Source organism: Equus quagga, chromosome 3, assembly GCF_021613505.1.
Source record: "Equus quagga isolate Etosha38 chromosome 3, UCLA_HA_Equagga_1.0, whole genome shotgun sequence".
NCBI classification, from domain to species: Eukaryota; Metazoa; Chordata; class Mammalia; order Perissodactyla; family Equidae; genus Equus; species Equus quagga.
The window spans coordinates 85326364-85352495 of record NC_060269.1 but is presented as its reverse complement, the minus strand read 5'-3'; the positions used below and the strand labels follow the sequence as shown (position 1 = coordinate 85352495).

Here is a 26132-nt window from a genome sequence, read left to right as displayed (position 1 = left end):
AGATTGTGTGGAGAGACCTGGAGTTTCTGAATTTCTGGTAATGGCGAGAAGGGCCTCATTCAATGAGACTCTGAAATGATTTGAACCCAGAGCTCGCCCTGTGGCTGGCCTGAGCCTTTTGCTGTCTTGGGGCTGATGAGAGGGGAGGACCCCAGGCAATCGCCCCGTCTCAGCCTTGCCCACAAGTTTGATGAGAATTAATATGTAATTAGGAGCTTGCCAAAATCGGAGCAACTCTCCTCTCTAGGGTATTGTTTAAAAATATATCTTGAGACAAATTTCAGGACACCAACTGAGCTAGAAACCAGTTCAAAGGTTATTCTGTTCCTTCACAGAACTCGGGCATTCCCACACTGGTCTCAGCTGCCGCCTCAGACAGTTAATTCTTTCTAGTACGTGTCTGAGCAGACATGGACCTCCCCAAATGTTCTGAGGAGAAGCAGACTCAGAGGAGTTTGCCCTGCTCTGGGAGAGAAAGAATTCAACGGGGCCAGGTCTGAGAAAGCCGCCCCCAGGTTTGTGAGGTCTGCAGGAGAATATCAGCGGTCACCAGAGAATGGGGCAGTGTTCCCTAAAGTCTCGCTTATCCTGTTGGCACTGATTTGTAAAGAGCTAGAGGTGTGTTCTGGTTCTGCTTACACAAACAAGGAATCGCATGAGCATGAGGAGGGTGATGGGGGGACTATGGTTCCTTTCTGCACCTGTTCAAAATGTCTTGTCGGACTTGAGCAGAGAAAGAATCTTTGTCTAGTGTGATAACAGCCCTCCACCATCATTTATTAAAGATTTATTGTGTGCTCACTTTATCATCCAGGTAAATCCCTATGGTAACCCCACAGGGTAGGCACTATGATTATCCCCATTTTTCAGATAAGGAAACAGAGACGTAGGGAGGGGAAGTAATGCACCCGGATTGTAGAGCTAAGCCATCTGCCTGCTGTCCGGGCCTTCAACAGCAAGCGGCACTTGGCCTTTGTTGGTGTTGTCTGGCGTGCTGGTCTCTGTTAACTCAGGATTTTGAGTTGATTGGAGCTGCTCATTTTCACAAATACCCGGGATGCAGTCTGCACCTTCTACTTAAAGTGAGGTCTTCGGATCAGCAGCACGGCAGCACCTGGATGCTTGTGAGCCATGCGGAGTGTCGGCTCCACCCCGTCCCCTGCCTGGGCTGCCTACCACAAGACCCTGAGACATTCACACGCACCATCAAGTTTGAGAAGCACCGCTGCCTGCTACCAGAGAGGAGGATATCCTGTCTGCCCTCCTTCCCTCTCCTTTGTCCAATCTTGTCCAGGAATTTTAAATTCTTTCAAAGTAACAATTACAGAAAAATCACGTCTCAAAAATATCTTACCAGCAAGCACCCAAAGCTGTAGAACCAGAAGCATGACAAGGATTTCTGAGTATCTTTGAATTGTTTTTGAGAAATTAAAGAACTCAAATATCTAAAAGATCATGAGTTTCAGAATCCGTAGTAACAGAGAATTTACTAGGCCAGCTGAAACACGGAGGTCCAAGTGGTCCTGGACCTGCGTTCATGTCGGTTTCACTTTGGACCGCGCCGCCCACGCAGATGCTGCACAACACGGAGCCACCTCTTGGTAGACGTGAGCCCTGACACTGGAGAGCACAAGTGAGAACCAAGCTGTCAACAACCCAGTTCCTGCCAAACCCCATCTGCCTGCCAGCCAGGCTTCTAAAAATGCGTTTGGGAATTTTGACTTTTGGCTTTTACTGAATACGAAATTCTACTGTGTATATATAGCCCTGATAAGCTGACCCAGCTTAGGCATAACTCTGATATATTCTGTCTTACAAGACTCAGAATCCATTTCTAGAAGAGGTAATAATGAGGCCATTGACAGGGACTGCCTCTGCCCCTCAGCCTCCTCCCCAGGCGTAGGTCCCCATTCTGAGACTCCCATTCAGCGAGCCCACAGCACTGCAAACTACGATAGGGTTTGGAGCAAAAACATTTGCTGGGTGGGGATGGGCGGGGGCTTCAGAGGAGCATCAGGCTCTGTAACAGGCTGGAGAAGCTGCGGTACTTGCGCTAGCATCACTTTCTGGTCTCTCAGACGGACCAACGTCAAAATATGATTTAAGAAAACAAGATTTAAGAAAATTTAAGAGGTCACTAAATGCTGCCTGCCACTTCCGCCTGAGTTTTATTACTTTGGACCGAGTGTTTCAAAAGTTAAATTATTCAGGGTGAGCTTCAGTTCTGGCAGAATGGCATTAAATTGCGCCGTCCTTAGCACTGTCTTTGTCCTCCGAGAGACAGACCTCAGTTTGAATGGTGTCACTTGAACTAGGACAAGTTCCTTATTCCAAAGCCTTAATTTTTTAATCTCAGGTTCAACATATTTTTAGCGTTTACTTTTGAGCATGTGTGGTTTAAGGAAGCGGGGCCCACCTCACCGCCAGGTGTCGGGTCCTCGACTGTGAGCTGGGACTCTGGGGGCTGCTCCACGGAGGGACCGCAGGCCTGTGACAGGTGACACAAACGGGGAGGTGCTCACTTCACACAAGTGAAATGTGCCTTTTCTCCTGAGTCACAGTGTCCTGCTGGCCTTCCGAGCTTCAGAATAGTGAACGGCTAATGTATTTATGTATGATGGCCTCCTAGACTTTGGAAATGGACTTCAACAAGTTTTTTTTTCTTAAGGCCTTTGTTTCTGCACCCCTTAAGCCCCGCCCATAAACTGTTCTAAAGGCAGCTGAGCTTAGAGCACAAGCCCATTTTCCTACCTACAACCACAGGCACGGCTAATTTGTACTCAGTTCGCTTCACCTTCCAGTGCCCTCCTTGGAGACAGAACAACAAAACCTTCATCCTCCTGAGGCTTCTGAGGAGCTCAAGGGAGCAGCTTGCTCGATTCCTACTGAAGGGAAGGTCAGACCCCACAGGCGGTTCAGTCATATGTTCCTGACGCCGTCAAAAATTTCAGAACATCCGCAGTTAAAAATATTTTATTTCAGTTTATACAAAATACAGTCAGTACCAAAATGCACATAACATTTTTCATTCAGTTTACATTTTAAAAAAGGACAACCGTAATTTCAAATACTTTCTGCTTACATTGCATGTAAACATTGTTCTGGACCCATATTATTTACTAAAATGCAGCCACCTGTGCAGTTTCACGAACGTATAGTGCTTTTTGATGGAGAGTTAGACCTGCCCACCGATTTCTTGAGCCACGCACAGGACCACAACTGGCCGGCCGGATTCCAGACCAAATGAGACTCTCTAGAGACATAACTGCAGCTTCCCAGCAATGTGAAGTTGTCGATGCCCGGATTTCATTTCACACACACATCTGTGCAAATCTGTAGTCGATAGCCTATCTACATACACCTATTATGAAGGGTCACGGTGGAGGAACACAGCTGCCCACAGGGGCACAATCTCTACTCGGGGAAGTGGCCAGTGCCACAGTGCAGGGCCCGACACAAAGGTCACTCTTGTTTGGATGTTGCCATGCTGGCCATCATGTGAAGTGACAGTATACGCAATTTGAATCTATAACATTTGAAAATGTTTTGCCAGTCTTTTGACAGAATGTACTCTTCAGTACGTTTTGAGGGGCAAGTGGGGGAAAAAAAAATAAAAGGGAATCAAAGGAAAGTACATTCCAGGTTCTGCCAAACCCACGGGCTTCAGAAGAAACACTGCTTCACATTTTAGTAGTTTTATCCCTCCCTATGGATGTAACCACACAGATACTGAAAAAGAACATCAAGGAGGTGTGGATCTTGGTGCAGAGACCACCTCTCCCCACCTACAGGAAAAAAAATCCCAGGAAGCAATGTGTCAGGAAGATCCCTCTTGAAAGCAAAATAGAATTTAGACTACGACCAACTTTTCACAAAGCAGTTCAGAGTGTATGGCGTTCAACTATAAATATACCATCAAAAGTAGGAAGGTATCACTGTTAAGAAAAATGGTATCTTCATTACTAGATTAAGAATGTCTTTAAAGAAGTGAATCCATGAACTTTAAAGTTTGATTTTCCTTGTAAATCTGTGCTCAGTTCTGGAGACTGGGCCCAATTCTGTCTACTGAGCACTAGGAAGCCCCAGAAAGAACCAAATTAATTGGCAACATGGCCGCCCCTTGATCCTGATAACAGAGCTAAATATTCAACTTATAACGAATTCCAAGCTCAACCACGTTAACAAATGCTCCACCTTCAGGGCCTCCAAGACTGCTGGCCTCAGGACGTCTCAGTGCAATATTTATGACGCCAGCACAGGCTTGAGGCATGTGTCTGAGGCTAGAAATGCCACAGCTGGGAGCAGGCACACCCTCCACCAGGCTCGTCTGCCATGAGCAAGCATTGCATCAGAGGGAGACGAAGTGCAAATTACACTGGTGTTGCACAGAGACATCACCGACGCCTGCCTTGGCAATGAATAACAATCATTCAACTCCAAACTGGCAACCAAAGGGAAGAAATCTAATTATTAGCTCCCAATGCAGTACAGCTAACAACTAAAAAAAATAAATTCTCCAGTTTGAAATTTGACTTGTTCTTTCACAGAAATTTTCCCTGGATCGGGAGCTTAATGTCAGCTTCCTTTGACCAGCACAAGACAAACTTTGGCTGTCTTGAGAAACTTCTAAGCAGGCCCTTATCCTACACCTTGCACAAACATGTCTAGAAAGCGAAATCCGGACTAAATGATGCAAAGATGAAATGCAGTAATGATTCCATGCCTAATATAAACATCTATTTCAATGTTTACTGCAGACTGAACACAGTCAAGGCAAACGCTTGTGAAAATTACAAGCCTCTGCTATCTCTAATTCTTACGATCAGAAAATCAAGTTTATTCACGCTTCACCTTTACTTATCATTGTTATTAAATAACCCTTGACATTTATTTTGTTGGCATGTGCTAATAAACACACACATTCCCAAGAGAGCAAAGGAAAAACTCCAGTCCAGAGTATTCTGTGTGAAGCCAATTAAGACACTGCCTCTAGGGCCTCGAGACCCTGGGCTGCAGACACGGTTGCTGTGGAAACAAATTTGCCTCAGCATTTCTGGCAGAGCCAGAACCTACTGACTAACGTGTCTTCAAATAGGATCTAGCATAAACAGGGCTCCCCCCTTAACCTGGGTGCCATTCTGTGGAGTGTACAGATCATGAGAAATTACAAAGGAAAACACGACATTCCATACACAATTTATTTTACTATATAAGTTGTTGTTTTCTTTTATTCAATTACACAAATTTGAATGTGGATTTCTGAACAAATCTTTTACTTAACTTTGGCAAAAACAACAGATTTCAAAACATTTAGTAGCATCTCATTTATATAGCTTTTTTTCTTTTTAAACTCTGTAGCATATTAGTATTTTCAAAACAATACTCTTAAACAGATGTGCTTTACAAGTTAACTGGTAATGATCTGATTTCTATGATAGCTTATTTAAGAGAATAATTACTTAAAAAGGACAGACTAGACATGTATTTTTTTAAAAAAAATTCAATTTTTGGTCATGTGAATGATTCATGTTCAGATTTCAAAAATAGAAAAGGTCCTAAAGTGCATCATTTATTTATAATATAACTCCTTGAAATTATAGCGATCTGCAATGTAAACAGTAAAGAATACCAAACTACATTTTCATGTACATTTAAACTGGTAGGATTATGTACCGTCTTTAAGTGGGTGGAGTAGACCAGGGCACTTCCAACACACAGTTCATGCTTCTATATGATTATTTTTAAGAGCAAACTTAAAGGTATTCTTTTTCCCCTACTCCCGACTTAAACCATTTTCAACTGACAGAGCTGCTCCCGCGCTTCAGCAATGGGAAACGCTGCTATAAATCTAAGCCAATCAGTTTCTCAAGAACCCATTTTTTTTGAAACTGATAACTAGTCAGTAGAGTTTTACATTCTCTTTGTTTTCTTTTCCTTATTAAGCAAAACAAAATAGCACCCTTTAAGAAGGCAACTCTCAAAACAGACAGGAGGGCACCCCTGCTGTCTCGCTCATCCTGCACCACCACCTTCAACAGGCAGAGCCTGCTGAGCCGCCTGCGCTCGTCAGCAGTGGCTGGGGTGCAGACACCTGTGCTCGACCTCACAAAGCACAAACGCAGGCCGAGGATGGACAGGCCGAACCAGAACCCACTCTCCTAAGTGCAGACACAGACAGTCACAAAGTAACACCAAATCACAAAGTGACGTCAGCACACCGAAGTGATGAATGCTTTGGTGTCTTAAATTCCTGGTCCCTCCAAAACGTCTAATATAGACAGCTTTGTGACACAGTTTTTGAAAAAATTATAACCATAATTGGCCACACACCATTATTTGTTCTCTTTACACATGATCTTGAAAATAGCGTGACTTAGATTCTGCCTTGGGCTGAGCTCTGAGGGCTGCATTTACCCCTCAGAGGATTTTAGTGCAGCTTACCTTTAAAAAAAAAAAATCAAACTCTGGTGAGTACTCAGGAGGCTGCGAACACAGGCTCTTTCTCCCTCTCTCACGATCCTCTACACTTAAGCTAAGAATTAAGCAAAATCCTTTATATTTGGCTAGTGCCCAAACGAAACTAAGCCTCAGACAGGTTGCCATAGCATGCTGGCCTCGCTTAGTGTTTGATGTTAAAATCTGAGACTGATAAGTGCGGTCCACCTTCCAGAGAGAATTCTCCAGGCTCTTCACCCTGTTACCTGATTTAAAAGTCAGCATTCATATAGCTACTGCTATATTCCCTCCGTCCTCTACAGATGATCCAGTCCTAGTCAGGGATCAAAATTCTGTCAGCTGAGGAAGTCTTGAAGAAACACACCTTCAAATAGATGTTTGTACCACCCTTATGGGCAGACGCAGCTTCCATCTACCTGAGAGCTGGAGGGGAACAATTCACATGAGAGGGGAGAGGTGCAGCTCTGTGCAAAGGTCACAAGAATGGCCACGGCAGCAGATAGGGCTCCAATGCACGTTCCCCCTTGACTGGGTCCAAAGACAGCATGGACCTGCACAGTACGTTCGCTCCACAGAACGAAGTCCTGAGCTTGTTTCTGTCACAGCTAGACAGAGAATGGTCTCATGTTTCTCAGTTACCCAGGGAAGAACAGTGTGTGTTCTCTGTAGATGAGTGTGCCTCAATGTAGTGATTCATCACTGCTAGTGTTAGTAACACTTCCACTATAGTGTCTGTGTGTGCATGTGTACGCACATGGAGGCACGCAGAAATCTTGATTTTCCCGACAGAATTCCTAAGTCGGGGCAAATTGCCTTCTTCCATCTGGGTGGTTTCTAAGGCAGGCGATGGAAATTGGAGCCCATCCCAATGGCCTGGAGGCAGAAGGCTACATGCTTTGCAGGTCCAGCTCCAAGGCTGCCTTCCAGTTTCTGCAGAGCGGCTGTTTACCAGGGGAGGCAGGTGGCAAGTTCGCTCCGCATCCCTAGCCCCCTTGACTCGGGCTGGGGTGCCCCCTTACATGGACTTGGAATCAGTGTCTCTCTTGCTGATGAGCACCTCCAAGAGCCTTAGTTTCGCCTTTATGTGCTTATATTCATTGTATTCTTCAGTCATAGGAGTGCGGTCTTCCTTCTGGACATTTCTAATGGAAACAAAGGGAAAGGAGGCTGAGGGTCATTTGCTGTCTCTCCTAGATGACACTGTTCATTAGGTGAATTATTGTCACGTGGCAACTTTGCAGTTTATCACCTGTAGGATCAGTGCTGCCAAGTGTCACTTGGTGTGGAGCAGTGAAAGACAGCTTCCCCCCAAAAGCACAAGTCACTGAGTTTTTAGAGTTAATCTGGCATCTCATAGAATGATATGAAGGACTAAGAAATATAGACATTTTCTCTCTGCTGCTGGTATAGATGAATTCAGATTGAGAGTCTCCATACACTGAAATCCTTTACCTAGAATTACTGTTCTCTCACTTTTATATATTTCATCTAATGAACCATTAAATTTCTGATTAGCAATTGGTATACCCATAATTTACAGGTTTTTCAAAAACAGATAGATAATAATTCTACTGATCATGAAATTAGCCTTGGAATTCAGTAATTGGATCATATAATACTAATAAGCCTTTGTAGTTTACCAAATAATTTTATATGCATACTTTTTATGTGCACAAGTATTAACTGAGAGCCTACTAAAGATGGAGCACCATGCTAGCTACTCCATATCCATGATCTCATATAACCTCACATGAAGCTGATAAAATGGTGCTATTACCCACATCCTACACCTGCTGAAACTGGAACAGGAAATCAGGCTGACCGCACAGCCACTGCACTGAATGGTCGGGCAAGGTGGGCCAGCCTCTCATTTCACCTGGAAATGTGCACGTCAGACACTCAGACGCCAGGCTTCCCTTTCTTCTCATTAAAGAACAAATACGGGAGAGGGGATAGCATGGGGCTTATTTAATTTTGTTCAATGAACTAAATATAAACGTGTTTTATTCATGCCCTGCTTTGTTCAAGGACAGAAGTCTAGATGGTTTCTCAGCAGAGGGCAGTGAAGGGAACATGGCAGTGGGAACAAGGGCATCTGACACCAAGCCCCAGCTGTGCCCTCGGACGGGCTTCCTCTCCTCAGATACAAGACGATGGAACCAGATTTTGTGATATCTGAAATCCCTCTGAGTTCTAAACTTGTACTTTCTTAATACTTGTGAAGTGAAGTTTATATAATTACACAGAGTTCCTCCTGTAGAGGATATCTGTGCATAATGTGACTATAATTGTATGGAAAAAAGATAAGGAGACAAATCAGAAATATGCCAAGAAGGAAGAGTGGAATGAAACACATCAAAAACACCATTAATCCTGGTTTGTCTTTGGGGATTATTATTATTTTGGGTGTTACTTCTTTTATCTGCTTATCTATATTTTCTAAATATCTTGCAATGCCTGGAGAAAGAAAAGCAAATATTTAAATATAAAAGTTTATAAATCTTAAGAAAGTCATTAAAGAGCAGATCCAAATCAGAGATCCTAAAAGTAAATTTATACAATAACTGAAATAAACTGGAATACAACACATTTTAAATGCCAAAGGTAATTTTTATGGTGCTTTTATTTCCCAATACTTTTGAGAAGCATGAAAGGGGAGTTAAAAAGAAACTATATTTATACTGTTTAAATAATTTGGAAGAAAACAAAATCAATTTAAAACAAAATAACTCCAACATCAGGCATGCAAATCTCTGCCCTGTTCTATCTTCTGTCCTTGTTTCATGCTGTGACTTGAGTAAGACATTCTGTGTGCAGTCACTTGCAAACAGGGAAGGCCACTCCCCAACATGATGTTGTCTGAGGATGCACACATTATGCCTTAAGATGGACAGGAGAAAGGTACCCTGTCCATTGGGTGGGCTTCCTGCTTCTTGTATATTTTTCATTCAAACTTGATAACTATCATCTTTGCTTTTAAAATGAGCTTAAAAACCAGCAAGATTTAGAGTCCTCCTTTCCTTATTTCTCCTTCTAGTTTAAGACCAAAAAAATATATATTCTAGAAAAACAAACCAGTGCTGTGAACTGGAAACTTAGCTTCAAGCTGCTCATCTCAGAGGAGAATCTGATGTGACAGGTTAGTTTTATGAACATTAGCTGAATCTGCATCAGTCAGAGACACTACCCAAGGAGCGCTTCCTCCTGCAGGCCCACGCACACCTCGCCACCTCACAGCCCACCTTGAAGGGGCCCTGTGCACAACCCCAAGGACTGGGTTACAGGAAGGATGCAGAGTGGGTCCCACTTGGAGGGAGCGCACAGATCGGACGGAGAAACAAGAGGGACGTGTGTGTGGAGGGGAACAGAGACGGGGAAGGGAAACACAGGCACTACCTTCCATTTTGCCTGAAAAAATTGTCTTCAAAATCACGCAGTTTCTTTCGAATCCTTTTCTTTTCTTCTCTCATTTCCTGAAGGTGTTCCAAGAGTTCAGGTCTAAGAGGGGCAGGAAAATGTCAAGAAAATTGAGTTAAATCAGAATTGTTATAAATGTAATTAATGTGCAACTTGATAGGGGTTGTGGACAAGGTGGGAAGCAGATAAATGCAAAAGCTGTTGAGGGAGCCGAGGGGCAGCAGGACCGGACGAAGCCCAGCAGACTGACAAGAGACACGGCTGCTGGGTTCTGCAAGGCTCCTGCTCCTCACGAATTCTTAGGGCTTGTGAAATCCCATGGCACTCTGTCGCATTTTGCTATGAAAAGAAGAGACGGCATCTGTGCTCAGCGCATGTTAAATGATGAGCCGTGGAGCACAGAGCCACACAATGCCATTTATAGAGACCTTCTGATTGTTTAAGCAAGATCTCAGACGCCGCCTCGAACAACACAGGAGGAAGCATATAAAAACACTGTGCCAGAAGTTAAAAAAAATCACTGTTTTATCCACACAGATGCACCCCAGGTAAATCACTTGTGTTTTTTCAAGCCAATTTATTTACATACAAAAGCTAAAATAATATTTAAGGAAGTGATTTTCACCAAAACATTTCAACACCACCACCCAAACGACATACATTGAAGCAGCATGGAGATTTGAAAGCCCGGTGTCCTGGCTGCATTTGGAGGGCATTTTCTCATCCATTGGGGAAATAAATCCATCAGCATCATCTTCAAATTGGTCCAGGAAGCAACGTGCACTGAAGTCGGTTTTCAGAGTGACCGTGAAGTCTGGCTTGCTGTTGCTGTCATCTTCTGAACCCTCTTCTTCCTGGACACACACAGCAACCCCAATAAAAACATGGCCACTTTTCTGGCACTCTTTCATTGCAAGTATCATATAACAATCATTTAATTATCCAGATACCATATAGTTTCTTCTCTGTCTACACTTAGCAACACATATGCACATTATAGACCTATTAGTGAATATCTACACACAGTAAATAATGCAAACACTAAATACAGCCACTCAATAGAGAAAAAAAAACTATAAAGCTATAAAAAAATGAGTGCACAGCACAATTAAAAGTTGTCAAGGCTGAGAGGGTAGGAAGGAACCAACCGTCATAATTTATACCCTAAAACAAATGAAGGAAAAGAATCTGAAAATTGCCACTCTATGACAATACATAAAATCTGTGCTTTAAGGATTCCATTACTTGTGTACTGCAGAAAGTATTTTTTATTAAGCTATGAACATTTTCAGAAATTGAACAATATAGCCTTTCTATTTAAGAGTTGAGATTATAACATTGTGTGGTTGCTTGATGCACAAAATTTTAGGATTTTTTTTTTTTCTTTTTTGGTGAGGAAGATTAGCCCTGAGCTAACATCTGTTGCCAATCTTCCTCTTTTTGCTTGAGGAAGATTGTCACTGAGCTAACTTCTGTGCCAGTTTTTGTCTATTTTGTATGTGTGATGCCACCATAGCGTGGCTTGACAAGAGGTGCTAGGTCGATGCCTGGGATCTGAATCTGTAAACCCTGGGCTGCTGAAGTGGAGAGCATGACCTTAACCGCTATACCACCGGGCTGGCCTCAGGAAACTTTCGAGGATCTTTTGAGAAGGCCAAAACATTTATCTTCTTATGATTGGAATCATAAAACTCTTAAGATTTTTCAAGGAACTTTCAAGGGCCACGGCGATGTTTTTCAGCATCCAAGATTCTAAGAAAAGTATGATATTCTTTATCTGCTTTGATGATAATGCAATTAGAAAAACAACAAAGTCAAATTAAAATTGCTTAACGCCAATTTAAAGCTATGTAAGTCTAAAGAAGAAATAACATCAGAGTTTGAAAGGAAGATTTTAAAAGAAGTAATTCACTGCCAAAATGTACAGTCAGACCAGAAGAGAATATCCTATTATCTTGAAAAATTAAAAAATTGGTTAGGAGTACAGTTACATGAACAACGGGAAGTGTAACGCCAACTGTTCCAGTTAAACCAAGTGGTTTCAGTGCCAATGCAGCAAATTCACCTCGGGAGGCGGAGTGCTTACCACTGGCGGTCAAAGCATAGAATGCAAATTGCCTGCAGTGGTTTTCTTACCATAAGGTGTGGCATGTTTATAATGGTGTCTCTGAAGAGAAAAAAATGTAAACAAACAAACAGGCAAAACAACCAAAAAAAGGACTAACACATAACTACAATGAAAGTACTGTGGTGAAGGCATGAAGTTAATACTGGCAAAAACTAGACGGCTTTTCCAGATTCTGTCTGCTGTGACTTCAGATCTTCAATCTCTTTGCTTGGTCCATGGAAGTAAATGCCTCACTATTAATTTTTCAAAATTTAAATTATTAAAAATATTTTAAAATTTAGAGTAAAAATGACTTTTAAATTAATAATTTAAAATTATTAGCCATGGCTGGCCCCGTGGCTGAGTGGTTAAGTTCACATGCTCCACCTTGGCAGCCCGGGGTTCACTGATTCAGATCCTGGGCACAGACCTACACATCAAGCATCAAGCCATGCTGTGGTGGCATCCCACATGGAAGAACTAGAAGGACCTACAACTAGCATATACAACTATGTACTGGGGCTTTGGGGAGGAAAAACAAGAGGAAGATTGGCAACAGATGCTAGCTCAGGGCCAATCTTCCTCACCAAAAAAAAAAAAAAAAAAAAGTTTCTCCTTTTTGTGTGAGGACATAACAATTCCCACCTATTTGTCTTCCTAAGGATAGAGACACCTGATAAGGTACACCTGGCACACGGCAGTGCTGCTCTGCCTTCTGCTCCCTCCCCCTCCCCCTTCCCTGGATGAGGAAGCCCAGGGGGAACCACCTGACAATAAATCCCACGGAGGCAGCGATTTAGGCTTGTCTGTCACGGCTGTCCCCAGAGCTCTGCCAATGCCTGTATACAGTAGGTGCTCAATAAATGTCTGCTCAACAGTCTAGTACTCAGTTTTAAAAGAGAAATACAAGTTACTATTAAGAGAGTATTAAAGCCTGAGATAGATAAAAAATGAAGTCAGGTGTCCAGACCTTATCAGTTATATCCCAAGGTCCTGAGAGAGCTTAAAAATGTGAGAATGGGTCTTGCACACAGTGAGAACTTAATGCTTTTTAAGATGAAGCTAGACAAAACTATTCTCAGTAAGCTGTGAAAATCACAGGAAAAAAGAGAAATAGCAAGATAAATCTTCAAATTATCAGACCATCACGTTGTTGTGGCCCTTGGGTAGATTCTAGAAGGAATCAGTACATGGATAATGTATGAGCAACTGGAAAAGAATCAGTGATCGACAGTGAGCAGCAGTGGCTCCTTAAGTACAAATCATGAAAAGTGACCATTTTCCTTAATCTCTGGATTTCAGTCAAGAATGAGGTGAGCTGATCTACGAAAGGAAAGCTGGCTGGTAAAACTGATGCAATGGCGACGTGAATCTGGAGGGAAGGCCACAGCAGGCTCTGGACCTGACCCTGCCTGAATATGCACCAGTCGTGTGGATAAAGACGCCAAAGGCACATTCAGAAAATGCACAGAGGTACAGAGTGTGTAGGGACATCTGGTATGTTGGAATACAAAATTAGATTTAATCTATTTCACAAGGCGGAATAGAGAATGAAAAGTAATTGGAAAAATTCAAGGTCCTATAATTAGGTTGGAAAAAAAAAAAGCAGGACACACAGACAATAAGCAGTCCGTGGAAAGGGAAGCTGGAGATCGCACACAGCAACAGTGAGACAGGGCCACGAGCAGTGGTTCTCAGCGGGGGCGGGGGGGAGGAGGGGGGAATTTGCCCCCTAGGGGACCCTAGGTAATGTTTAAAGACACTGCTGGTTGTCACAGCTGGCGAGGGGTGCTTCTGGCGCACGACTGGCATCTAGTGGGTGGAGGCCAGCCTCCCACACAGAGTTACCCAGCCCCAAATGTCCACAGTGCTGAGGCTGAGACCCCTGCCCCACAAAGACTAAAATGAACTCACAGGACCTCAAGAGTCACGGCATGACCGCCCTGTAGACCTGAAGGGCCTGAGTTGTCCGGACCAAGGGCAGGGCTAGTCCTTGGTCCTCTGTCCTGCTGGTTAAACCATAGCTAGAACACAGTTCAGTTCTGGGTACCAGTTTCTAAGCAGGATCTAGATAAACTGGTGTGCATCCAGAGCAGAGCCACTGGCTGGAGGGTCTGGAACCCACTTCTCAAGAGGAGTAGTAAGAAGAACTTGGAGAAAAAACTTTCACAGGGTGTGGGTGGGAGTGGGCAGGGCAGGTGGCTGCAAATATATGAAGTCTTCTCAAGGATGAAGCAGGATGCTTATTCTATGCTGTTCCAGAGGGTAAAACTAAGCCTGTTAAGTAGGAAGTAATGCACTACTAATAAATATGGATATTATAATTTTTAAATATTTTCATTAATTGTGATATTTTATAGCTATCAAACATTATGCATTCTAAAATTTATATCATATAATCTTAAATTTTATAATTTTAAAAATGATAATTATAAAATAATACAAGATAAGCTTTTAGCAATTATTGATATTTTGCCCATGTAATGAGTGACCTCACTCTCCCCATTGCTATACACTTTTCAAGCTTGAGGATGGACCCCTTCTTAGGACAGTGTCTCTCATCTGTCAGGTGAGCCTCAGTAGAAATTCTTATGTGGATAGGACCATTGACTAGATGATTCCTAGGGTTTTGGGGTTGGATGATCCAGGGCTGGCTCTATTTCATATACTGCTGGTTCCCTACGCATTTAAAACCAGGGGTGGTTTTTAAAAAAACCACCAAATCCTAAATTGTATCAGAATTGCCAAGAATTATACAATCCAAATAAATTCTAATAAGCCTGGCCAATTGGAACAAAATGAACTAAAAGACAACACTATTTACCAAAGCAATGTAATCATTGCAAAATTATCTGAAATTCTGACCATGATGTGGGCCAGCAGAAGAGCCACGGCCAAAATATACTTGTGAAAAAAACAAAAAATAAGCTCAAGGATAAGATTTGGGAGAATGTCCTCTTTTAAAAAGAGCATTATTAGTATAGCTTCCATTTGTTTACTGAAGCAATTATTAAGTGTCATATTGTGGGTGTGTTAAAGAACACTATTATCTAATAATAGTCCTATTGCATGCTTTTAAGATAAATATGCTAATTTTCATATACACAACTGCCCAAATTTCTTCAATTATGGTGATTTAATTCATGTGCGAAATGACGAGCTAGACAAAATTTGTCTTCTTTCATCAACATCAAGTCTTATTGTAAGAAAATAGCTCTCATTTTTAAGATACAATATAGCATATTTGCCTAGATTTCACATTTAGAGCATTTTCATAAAACAAGTTCTATTTAAAATAATATGAATACCTAATACCTTAAAATTAGGTATATGAAATATTTAAGACCCCTAAGAAGTAAGAAAAGGAAGAGAATAAATAAAAGACAAGACTTTGCAGCTTCTGATACCTTACCTCAGTTAGAATGATGAGAATCAGGCAAGAAAACAGAGCGGTTCTCAATTGGTGTCCCTCGGTGGGAACGAGGCCCCGTATTCTGAAATAATTGTTCCTAACTACAGCAAGTAAAGGACCACTCCAGGCTTGGAATCGTCACAGAAATATGACAAGTGAAACTCTTAAAACTCACTTCTGCTTTGGGTTTTACTCCCTCTTCCAATTTAACTGCTAAAAACCAATCACTGACTTTTAAAAAATGAGTGACTTGACTTTTCATCCCGAGAGCCCTGCAGGAGGCCACCCAGTTTGTTCAGATGTCTAGAAACAAAAACCTTGACAGAGGCTGACCCTAGCCCAGGCCAGTTAGGTCCCTTCAGAGACACGGACATCTGTGGGCACAGACAATACCCCCCATTCTAGCAAAAGGAGCCCTGAGGACAAGGATCCTCTGTATAAAATCCAGAAGAGCTCCGGGGAAAAAATCAGAGCATGTGTTCTCGTGATGGCCAGTCACAGCACCACATCCACAGACCAAGAAAGATCATAAAGTCAGCACTGAGGACTCAGCGTGCGGAGGAAAGTTAAGAGGAAGGAAGAGCGGGTGGAACAGCACCAGCAAATCTGTCAGAGACAACTAGACATTTGTCTAAGAAACGGTAATTTTCTATTGTGTGCCATGTATATGGCCTTTGTTAATTTTGGTTTTTCTATAAACACAGTAAATGAGACTTTTTAAAAAAGTTACCCTATTGAGCTAATTTAACAAAGTTTTGGAATATAGAAAATCCATTCCTCAAATGGCAGAAAAAAAACCCAAACAAAAAATATTCTCAAAACAAAACAATCATTCCTGAAAGCAAACTAAAAACAAAACTAACAGCAAACAAAAAAACAAAAAGCGGGGAATGAAATGACATGAAGGAAATCAGCTCGTCTATAATATAAATAGAAGGAACTGTTCAAGTCGGTTATACGCAGCTACTGATGCTTAGGGACCATGACAGGAAGCCATCACTGGAGGGCCCAATCAACCCCTTTCCCTCGGGGAGGAGGGGAGGAAGGGAGGGAACTGGCGCAGGTTTAGCAAGTGGTTAGCTGCTGGAGGTCTTCACCTTGATCTCCTTGAAGAAGGAAGCAGTTTCGCCCTCGATAATTGGCTGCAGCAAAGGGCTTCTCCGCTTGCTGGAGGGGGAACCCTGCGACAGGCGTTAACAGGGAGGTTACATGGCGAACTCCTTTCCCTCGCCCGCCAGCTCGCTGCCTCCTGTGTCTCACCGGCCTTTAGGACGGCCTTTTAACTAGGTGCTCCAACCCCTCCCCCCAAACTTTCCCAGGAAAACCAGAAACAACCAAAGTTCTTCTTCAAGTCGATACTTCACTTCAGAGCCCACACGCACAAACCAAGGGGGCCACAGGGAAGCAAGGACAGCACCCGACTATGTTAACCACACGCACGCAGGAAAAACCCGAGGAGAAACACCCGCCTCCCCATCATCGCTCCTCCCCAAGCACAGTGGCTACCAGGACATCTGAACCGTCATGAGCTTTAAGCTCATCAAGCCATAGACAGATGTTGCCCATTCACCTTATGTAGGGACACTAAGGGCTCCCAGCTGGAGAATGAAAATGATGCCTTAGATTTAATCCTTTTATTGGTTGGCTTACTAATTTATTCTGCAGGACATTTCTAGAAAAGTAGCTTTCGTCAAACACACCTGCCTGAGGTCTCTGGACCCTCCCTCATTCATATGAACAAATACACTGTTAAAAGACATATAAAGACCATATCTTAGGCCTGGAAACACACAAGGAGATTTAAAGCAGGAATAGAAGAACCGCAGATAAGATGAATATGCATTTCAATGAAACATAAAAGCGAGGCTGTGTCTGCCAGTCCAAAACCAAGCAGAAGCAGCCCCCAGGTCCCTGGATATTAGAGCACTGAAGCAGAGGCCAATGATGCCCCGAGAGATGGGCAGGGCGTTCACACTGCACTCAAGCTGGGGTAGAAAAGCCGAGATGGGGACAAGAGAGGACAGCAAGCTGGCCAGAGCCTGAGAGGCTTTCCTAGAGCTGAGGGCAAGCTGTGCTCCCTACTCTTGTCAAAATCAAAACTGACAGCCCCAAGTGGCTAAGTCCAAGGACAGTGGCCACTGAGAGCAACTTCACAATCGTTAGCCTCCCCCCATCTCCTTCCAAATTACACTTCTCTGCATCCTCCAAAAAGAGAAGGCTCTCTCTCCTGAATTCCTTTGAGGGTGTCTCCCTGGATATGGTTCCCAAAGGGTTATCCCTCTTTTGGAGGGGGAGCAGAGACTGTTAACTAGAGAGTCACTCTCTGGGGAGGAGCGGCCTGGAGAAAGCACAGCCCTGTCTGCTTGGTGCTCTGTCTCTGAGGAAGGGTGGGGGAGTCGGGCCAGCACATGCCAGATGGATGGATACAGCCAAAGCACATCTCCCAAAAGAAAAAATATTCTATCAGCTTTAGATTTGCTCATTTTTGGCAAAGGAAGCCTCAGAAGTCTTTGATAAATTCTTCATTTCTCAAGCTTATGGGCCACAGATATGAACAGCAGGTTCAACTACTAAAGCCTATTCTTCAAAGAGAAAGCAGGTTAGGACCCTGTTAACAGAGCCAGGGCCCATTCAACCAGGTAATCGACAACAGAGAGTGGTGCACTCACAATGATGGGGATGGTGTTGGCCCGGGACAGGATCTGTTTGACCAGCCGGTACCTGTCATATAGCGGCTTCATAACCTGACGTTCGTTCTTGGTTACCTGGAAAGGAAGAACAAGAGAGCTGAGAAGCCCGCTCCTGCTGGCATGCTCCCCGCTGCCCAAGCATGCTCTGGGCCTAGAGAAAGTACAGAGGACCCCACTGAAGTCTCATCATTCTTACAAAATATACATAAACTGATAATATCTGGGCAATGACAGTTGAAAATGTCTACTTCAGCTGCAGATCACTGGCAATCGCTCCATCAGCACTCTTGCTTTTCCCAAATCAAAACGATAACCATTATCATAGGTTCTGAACTCCCAAGGTTCAGAGTTCCTAGATGATTTACTATTTTCTAGGTCCAGGGAAGAAGAAAGCATGCATTTCTATTATAATACTTATCATGCAGTTCTGTAATCAGTTTTTTTACATGTCTCTTTCTCCCATGATATTGTTGTGTTTTTAAGGATAAGACTTTGGCAAACAGGAGCTATTCAAGGAGCATCTGCTGATAGAATACATGGATTGATTCATCTCTGTATCCCGAAAATCTGGCACAGGGCCCCACAATGTTTAAAGGACTGGTTCTCTAGGCAGTGGGGAGGAGCTGAGCCCAACTCCCGGGTGTAGTATTTGACGCCCCTCACCTCCTGCTGCTTCTCCTCCCCCAGTCACACCTCAACCTCCAGAGGTCAACTGAGCTGTTTCATACATCCTTGTCTACTGCCCTCTGCCCTGCGTGGCTTCCTCTCCGCTCCTTAGTCTGGCAAATTCTACATCAACAGCCACCTCCCCTTCCAACATCCCCCATCTAGGAGACCTGCTCCTTCTCTCCTTTGTGTCACCTGCTGCAATCTCTGTATACCTTGTAATTTCAATATATGCTTTGCTATAAACGGAATATTTGTGTCCCCCCAAATTCATATGTTGAAACCTAATCCGTGATTTGATGGTATTTAGAGGTGGGGTTGGTCTTTGGGAGGTGATTAGGTCATGAATGGGACTGATGCCCTTATAAAAGAGACCCGAGAGAGCACCCTCACCCCTTCTGTCATGTGAGGATGACTGCCTACCAACCAGGAAAGGGGCTCTCACCAGACACCGAATTTGCTGGTGCCCTGATCTTGGACTTCTCAGCCTCCAGAACTGTGAGGAATACATTTCTGTTGTTTATAAGCCACCCAGTCAACGGTCCTCTGTTATAGCAGCCCCAACGGATGAAGACACATTTTTACACTCTACAGTAACTATTTGTTGACACACTTGTTTCCTCCTTTAGACTTTAAGCCCCATGAGACCAGGAGTTTGTGTTTTTGTATCCCTGGTAACTATTTCAGTGCTTGATATATGGAGATATTCCATAAATATTTATCTGTGAAATGAGTGAATATTTCAAACATAAATAGGTGTGCCCAATTCACAGGTATGTAAGCATTTCTCTTGTTTACTGAGATGGTGAATGAGATGAAGTATCTTTGTTCCACGGCTGCTGTTTGTCTTCTGCATTTTGTTTCCATTGAGCACGTAAATAAGGCAAGAGTTTCAGAGGTACGGAAGGGCAAGCAGTATCAGCTTTGACCATTTCTCCTACGGGCCTCTTGGGCCTCCAACTGTGAAGACGACTCTGGATTATGCATAAATAGGTTATCCTGTGTGGTCTTCTATATTTGCCTTTCTCAAAGTGACCAACAATAAGGGAACTCTGGATAAACTTCACAAGCTAGGGTAGGATACTGCCACTATGCAAAAACATTTTGTGGATTTATTTTCTATCATCAGCAATAATAATAATCTTCTATCTCTATCTCCTCCCGTGATCACAATATTAAAAGGAGGATGGCATTTCCCTGCTTCTACTATCTACTGTAGCAAAGAGTTTTAAAATTGGCATTTCATAAAAAATGACTGTCAAAACTGGAAGGGAACTCAGAAATTATTTTATATGAAAAAGACTGAAGATCAAACCATAGGTGTTACTACAAAACACCTGCCACAATGGTGAAAATGAAAAGACAGAGCATCACGTGTCAGCTGTTCCAGGAATTCTCTGGAACAACTAGAACTCTGGTAAGGGTGGAACACTTTGGAAAACTATTTGACAGTATCTACTGAAACTGAACATATTACCCATCAATTCCACTCTTAAGTATACACCAAACAAATGTGGCCTTAAATTCACCAAAAGACATATATAAGAGGGCTCACAGCAGCACTATTTCTATTAACCGCAAACTGGAAACCACCCATATACCCAACAATGGAAGAACAGATAAGGTATGTTCCCCAAAATGAATACTACACAGGAAATTTTGAGAAGGAATGAGCCACAGCTATACGCAACATCATGGATTAATCTCACAAAAAGAAAGCCAAGTAATATAAGCCAGATGCCAAAGAATACATACTGTAAGCTTCCACTTATATAAAGTTCAAAAATAAGCAAATTGACTCTACAGTGTTAGAAGTTAAGATAATGGTTTTCGTTGGTGGGGAGAGGTCATGGTATTGACCAGAAGGGGGCAACCTGGAGGGTTGGCAATATTTTGTTTCTTGATCTGGATACTGGATTCTCTGGATGTATTTCCTTTGTGAAACTTCATCAAGACATGTATTTATAATTTGGGCTCTTCTCTGTATTTGTGTTATACTTCGACAAAAGTTCAACAATAGCCACAAATAAGTCTAAGCAATAGAAATGGAGTGACCTGTGTACGAGCTCACATGTATAATGACAAAATTTAGGACTGGAACACATGCAATAATTTTTTTAATACAAGACACGTTTAATCCATTTAATGTGTTGCAGATGAGGTTAAGGCACATCCTAATAGTCAACACATGACATGTGGTGAAATATTATTGTGCAAGATAAACAATAGATGGTTTAGTGATCAAAAGACATACTAAAAATAAAAATAATGACAATGGAGCCAGCATTTCCCCATTGTGGACGAGCCATCTATTGCTAGTTGCTTGGCAGAAACATTTTGGATTGCAGGAGACTTTGGATTTTAGAAGGAAAATTAGCTGGTAAAACGAGCCAGAGATGACAAATTTGACAGAAATCAATTTCCTTTCCAATTCTTTGTTCCAAAACCAAATTTTCTAGTTGGAGTAGATGAAGAGGATCGCTGGTTTAATTCTATGGCGTGTGATACTGATATATAGATTTTCTATGAGCCACTCATGTTTTTAATTGATGAGCCTCAGGAACTAATCACCTGCGAGAGGTCTGATAAAATCCAGTTTTTCACTATGGAGAGTTAAAACTCCTTATGATTCCATCACAGCTAACTCTGGCATTTGATAGAAATATCTAAATACCAAAAATATCAAAGATCTTTAAGTCTGAGGTGATGGAAGGCTATTTGATTTTATACCAGAATTATTTTCATGATATATGTCTGAAGCCAAAGGGTTGGCGGTACTAAAAGTTAACACAACTTTCGCTCATCATACATCCATGTCACCGGCAATTATCAGCGCTGGATTTGTAAGCAGAGTCAAAATCTAACCAACAGTTACAGAAACAAAGCAGGACGTTGGTTGAACTGTTGTAAAAGGGCCGGCTGATATTAAGTGGACCATGGGAAAACTGTTTGGAAGTTGACATCTCTATTCTTGAGTCACCAGCTGCTCAGGGATTCAGCTACTGATGAAGAATAGGCTTTGGAATGAGTAGATGAGGTTCTCTGAGCCTCAGTCTCCCGACTGGTAAACTGCAGAACCCAGATTAGAAAATCTTTATGATCCATCATTGCCTGGAAATGACTTTAGGCCAAGCATGTAGTGCACTGTCTTTTCAACATACTTTCACTCCTGTTGCTTCAAACCTTTGTTTACTTTTCATTGAAATGGTAGCTCTGAATGGCTTTCCAATATGTGGAAATAGGGTTATTACTGAGATGTATTTTTGCCCACAAATCCAGACAACATAAAAACCTAGACATGAAGTTCTAATGGGCGAAAGCAGCAGCTTCCACTCTATGCTTGCTTTTGATTGAAAGAAATTTTCATCCACTGGACTCTATTTGGTTGCTCAAAGATAATATTTCAAGGTACAAAGGGAATACCAGCCAAGGATTATCCACACTTCAAGAGAGGCAAGTCTTGAACAGACATCACCAAGGCCTGACTGGACAACTGCATTTGCCTGCCTTTATCTTTCGTCATGGTTTTTGTCCTAGCCTCAAATAAAACTTCTCTACTGAAGCATCAGTTTGGTTGCTGTTACCTGGACAGTGCCACAAAGGTGAAAAATAAAATGATTGATGTTTTTATTGAAGATAAAGATAATATTAGAACCGTGGAATACTGGAGCTAGCAGAGCCTTATTTTTTAAGTTGATAAAGCTCAGTACTGGAGAGTGTAATGATTTGTGTAAGGCAACAGATCTGGAGCAAGAACCCAGGGTTGCTGACTCCCAGTCCAGTTTTCCTTCCATTCACAAACGAGTAAGACACGAAGTAGGATCTTAGCACAGTGTCACATGTAGCATTATCCTCTATTAGGGTTTGACCAAGTTGTCTTCTTAATGTAAATAATTCTGCCTTCCAAGCTGACAGCTCTGCTCATACTAAATTCACCGAGATCTCTAGCTATGAACACTAGCTTGGAAGTGCCATTTGTGAGGAATCACACCACAGACAGAAAAGAAACTACACTGCCTCGAAATCTTCTTAGTGAAACAAAAAGTGATTTGAGTTTGTGTGTGGAGGGGTACCTCTGAGTCATAAAACTGCCAGTAGGAGAAGACAAATGAGATGGATTCTTATAGCTGTTGCATTCTTGGCCCAATGACTTGGAAAATGGCAACCCTCTCTTCCTCATTATCAGGTAAAAATAGTAGGCTGACTGGGCAAAGATCAGATAACCCCAAACAGCAGATAACCAAAGGAAAGTATTTATTTCTACATGGTTTTAGAATGTGCATTGAAATTTGGGCATGGGATATTTATTGTCATGTTACTTTCCAAAGTTCTAAAACACAAGATTAAAATATACGAATGAAGCAGAGACTCCAGAAGAACCCAGAAGCTCTGATCAGGGAGCCCATTCTCTGTCCCCCTGCATTATTATCGAGGCATGGTCTATACAGAAGGTGACCCAGGAAGCTGCATTTACCCGTTGTACTTCTCTCCCCGCCAGGGTCTTTTGATTAGATCCTTCCATATTGAAGATGACATACTTTAATAATAATTAATAGGGATTTATGTGCCAGTGTGTAAATGAGTGTGTTTTTGTTCTTCAAAAATGTGTCTGTCTGTCTGTAGAGTGCCTTGTGAAAGCAAACAGCCTGGTTAAAAAGTGTATAGAAGCGGCAGATAACTGTTTGGGCCCATGATTTCAATAGCTGGTGGGTCCTTTTAAGCCAGAATCTGTAGACTCAGCAAAAATCCATGAGTTCCTGACACCTGCTTTTCTAAAAAAACCTGGGGTTTGGAATGATAATTTAGCTCTGGAAGTACATGTATTTTTCTTTTAAGAAGAGTGTTGCCCAAACAGTATTTACAGTCCAGGGTCCACGGCAACACCACAGATCTCCAAATGAAAAGTTCACTCTGATTTTCAGACTGGCCAGATGTCAAATGAACTCTGCTTTTCCTGAGGAGGCTGGAGCATCATGTTCCAGAGTCTCTGACCTGGGACCAGGAATAAACGACTCTCAAACCTCCTAGAGCATTTGTTCCCTTCCCTACAAGATGTTAAAATCCGGACCCAAAAAGTTGCTCTTCCTTCGTCTGAAAGAATGATGAAAACAGTGGAATAATGATCTTTTATATTTCTAATGATAAGAGTGCTAAAAAATGTGCATTCTTCCCCCGGTTCAATCATTTAATAAGAAGTATGCCCCAGAGAGCAGACCAAATAATTGTAACAGAAGTGAAAACTGCCATTTACTGTGCACTCCCCTCCCCAAGCCACCCCTCTCTTCCTCAGTGGCAGACACCCTACAGGTAAATGTGTGTGTGTCTGTGTGTCTGTAATGTCATTCAGTCTCCATGACAACCTACAACAGACATCTACTACCCAGACAAAGCACTGAGCCTCCGAAAGGTTACCTAAGCAGCCCAAAGTCACAGAGCTGGTCTCCAGAGGGCCGGGTTCTGAATCGAGGTCTGCCCATCCTAGTGCCTGCAGGTTGCCACAGTTCAGGCAGAATGAGAGAATCCGTGTCAGTGCAACCAATACCACGGCACCCAAAACCCTGCACCGGCAGCGAGGTTAGAAGGCAGCTGAGAGGCAAGGAAGTCTTTAAAGGCATCTATCACGTCATAACCCTCATCCAGACAATGAAAAGAAGGGACACACACAACTCCCACCTCCTTCCCGGAGGCCTGCCTTGGGTCGGGGACGAGATACTCAAAGGCCCTGAGCCCCCAGTAGAGAGGGGGTTTCTCCAAGTTAGAAGTTCAGTTCTACCTCTTGCGTTCTGAATAACCAGGAGAGAAGGACAAAGTTTCACAACACATCTGAGCTCCAGCGCATTTACTACTTGGTTCACTGCCCTTAAAAAATCCAAAACAAAACTTGGCTTGAAACATGACCATTATCCTAGAGCATCAGTATTTTTCCACTTCAGGGACAGGCCAGCAAAATCAATCATCACCAGCTCCAGCTTTTTTTCTCTTCTTTTAAGTTTAAACTTGATAAATTCAGAACCAAAATACTGTGGAGGATGCATTCTACCTACCAGTTCACTGGGCATGTGCTATGGGTCAGTTCTGGCGCTAGATGCTGAGGATTCGGTTCACCATTAGGTGAACAAAACCCAGAATCTCTGCCTGCACAGACTTTAGAGTCCAGTGCATTATTCCGGAAGCTTCTTTATTTAAAAGAGCATATTTTAGATGAAAATACTATCTGCATTCTATAGCCATGGCTGAGACTGGAAAGGAGACCTACGCTTTTTGGCTATATAAAAAAATCCTTCTGTGAACATAAACTTCAAGCTTCTTTATACCTGCTCTTAAGAATTTGTTGTACTAGGTTCTTGACAACATTCTGAACAGAAGGTTACTAAGAGTAACTGACAAGGATATCTGATCACAAGTTCCGTACGGAGGAGCGCAGAAGCCTCTCATGCTGCCGTCTCCCCCAGGACTAAAGACAAACATTCAATAAATGCTTGCTGAACAACAAATTGGCCCCGATGCTTCCTGTTGTGATGAAAAGGCACAGCCATGTTCCAGATTGCTCACACTTTTGGTTCTGAAGGGCAGCTGGAACTTCTCTACAAACATTGGCTGCAACTGCACTGCAGGGGTTGAATTTTAGGGCAGATCATTCTAATTTAACACTTTCATTTTAGGGATAAGAATGCCTACAGCCAGTGACAGCTTCTGGGGACAGACCTGGGGACAGGGAACCAACCTATACGCCCTCCACCATATTTCCCCTTGAAGCAGGACACTAGTATCTAAATTTCAGTTGCAAACTAATTTTTCTTGGGAACTCAATTAAATTCAGCATCTCCTAGACAGTGAAACTCTCTTGTTGGCTTAGCTTTCAGAAAGCTTAGTTACGGTAAAAATATATAGTAACCTCCTAAACATTAGGGAACCTCATTTGCAAAATACTGAACATTTGAAGATCCATTTCTAAAGGCAGATAATTCACCCCAATCAGAAAATTCAGTCTATTCACATACCGGCCGTCCATGAATGCTTTCATAATACAACAGAGCTTTCTGCAGAGCCACTTTCTCATTTGCAATCTGGTCTTTGGTCATATCCTGTATAAACACAAGGATAGAGAAATGAAGGAGGGGGAAACATTTGTGAACATTCCAACTTCTTTATTTAGTTAAACAAATTTCCTCAAGTTAAAAAGAATCCTCATACAACAGCTCTCTATGCCTAGCTCCAGTCCCTAGCTCTACCCCAAGCCCACGTAGGAATTAGCTATTCCTGACCTCCTGCTGGAAATACGGATAGCACAGCAGAATCATCGTCAGCCACTTGTATCTCCCACACGGCAGCAAAGGCATGTTGAATACTGAGGTAAGCAAGGCTGAGGTACACGGGGCTTAGG

General features: G+C 42.6%; 1 protein-coding gene across 6 annotated transcripts in view; it reads right to left on the bottom strand.

Annotated features, from left to right (window-relative positions):
• Positions 1 to 5184: 5184 nt before the first annotated feature.
• FAM13A (family with sequence similarity 13 member A) overlaps positions 5185 to 26132 on the bottom strand; it is a 311577-nt gene continuing 290629 nt past the window's right edge. For 4 of the 6 annotated variants that reach the window (XM_046656086.1, XM_046656084.1, XM_046656082.1 and 1 more), the window contains 6 exons: positions 25750 to 25833; positions 18062 to 18157; positions 16490 to 16573; positions 10534 to 10727; positions 9853 to 9954; positions 5185 to 7598 (listed from right to left, as the gene is read on the bottom strand). In XM_046656086.1, the coding sequence (XP_046512042.1) occupies positions 7472 to 7598; positions 9853 to 9954; positions 10534 to 10727; positions 16490 to 16573; positions 18062 to 18157; positions 25750 to 25833 (687 nt within the window). In that variant the 3' untranslated portion in view covers positions 5185 to 7471. Of the gene's footprint in view, positions 7599 to 9852; positions 9955 to 10533; positions 10728 to 15392; positions 16574 to 18061; positions 18158 to 25749; positions 25834 to 26132 lie in introns of those variants that run through there. The other 2 variants (XM_046656085.1, XR_006887912.1) reach the window with 2 other exon arrangements.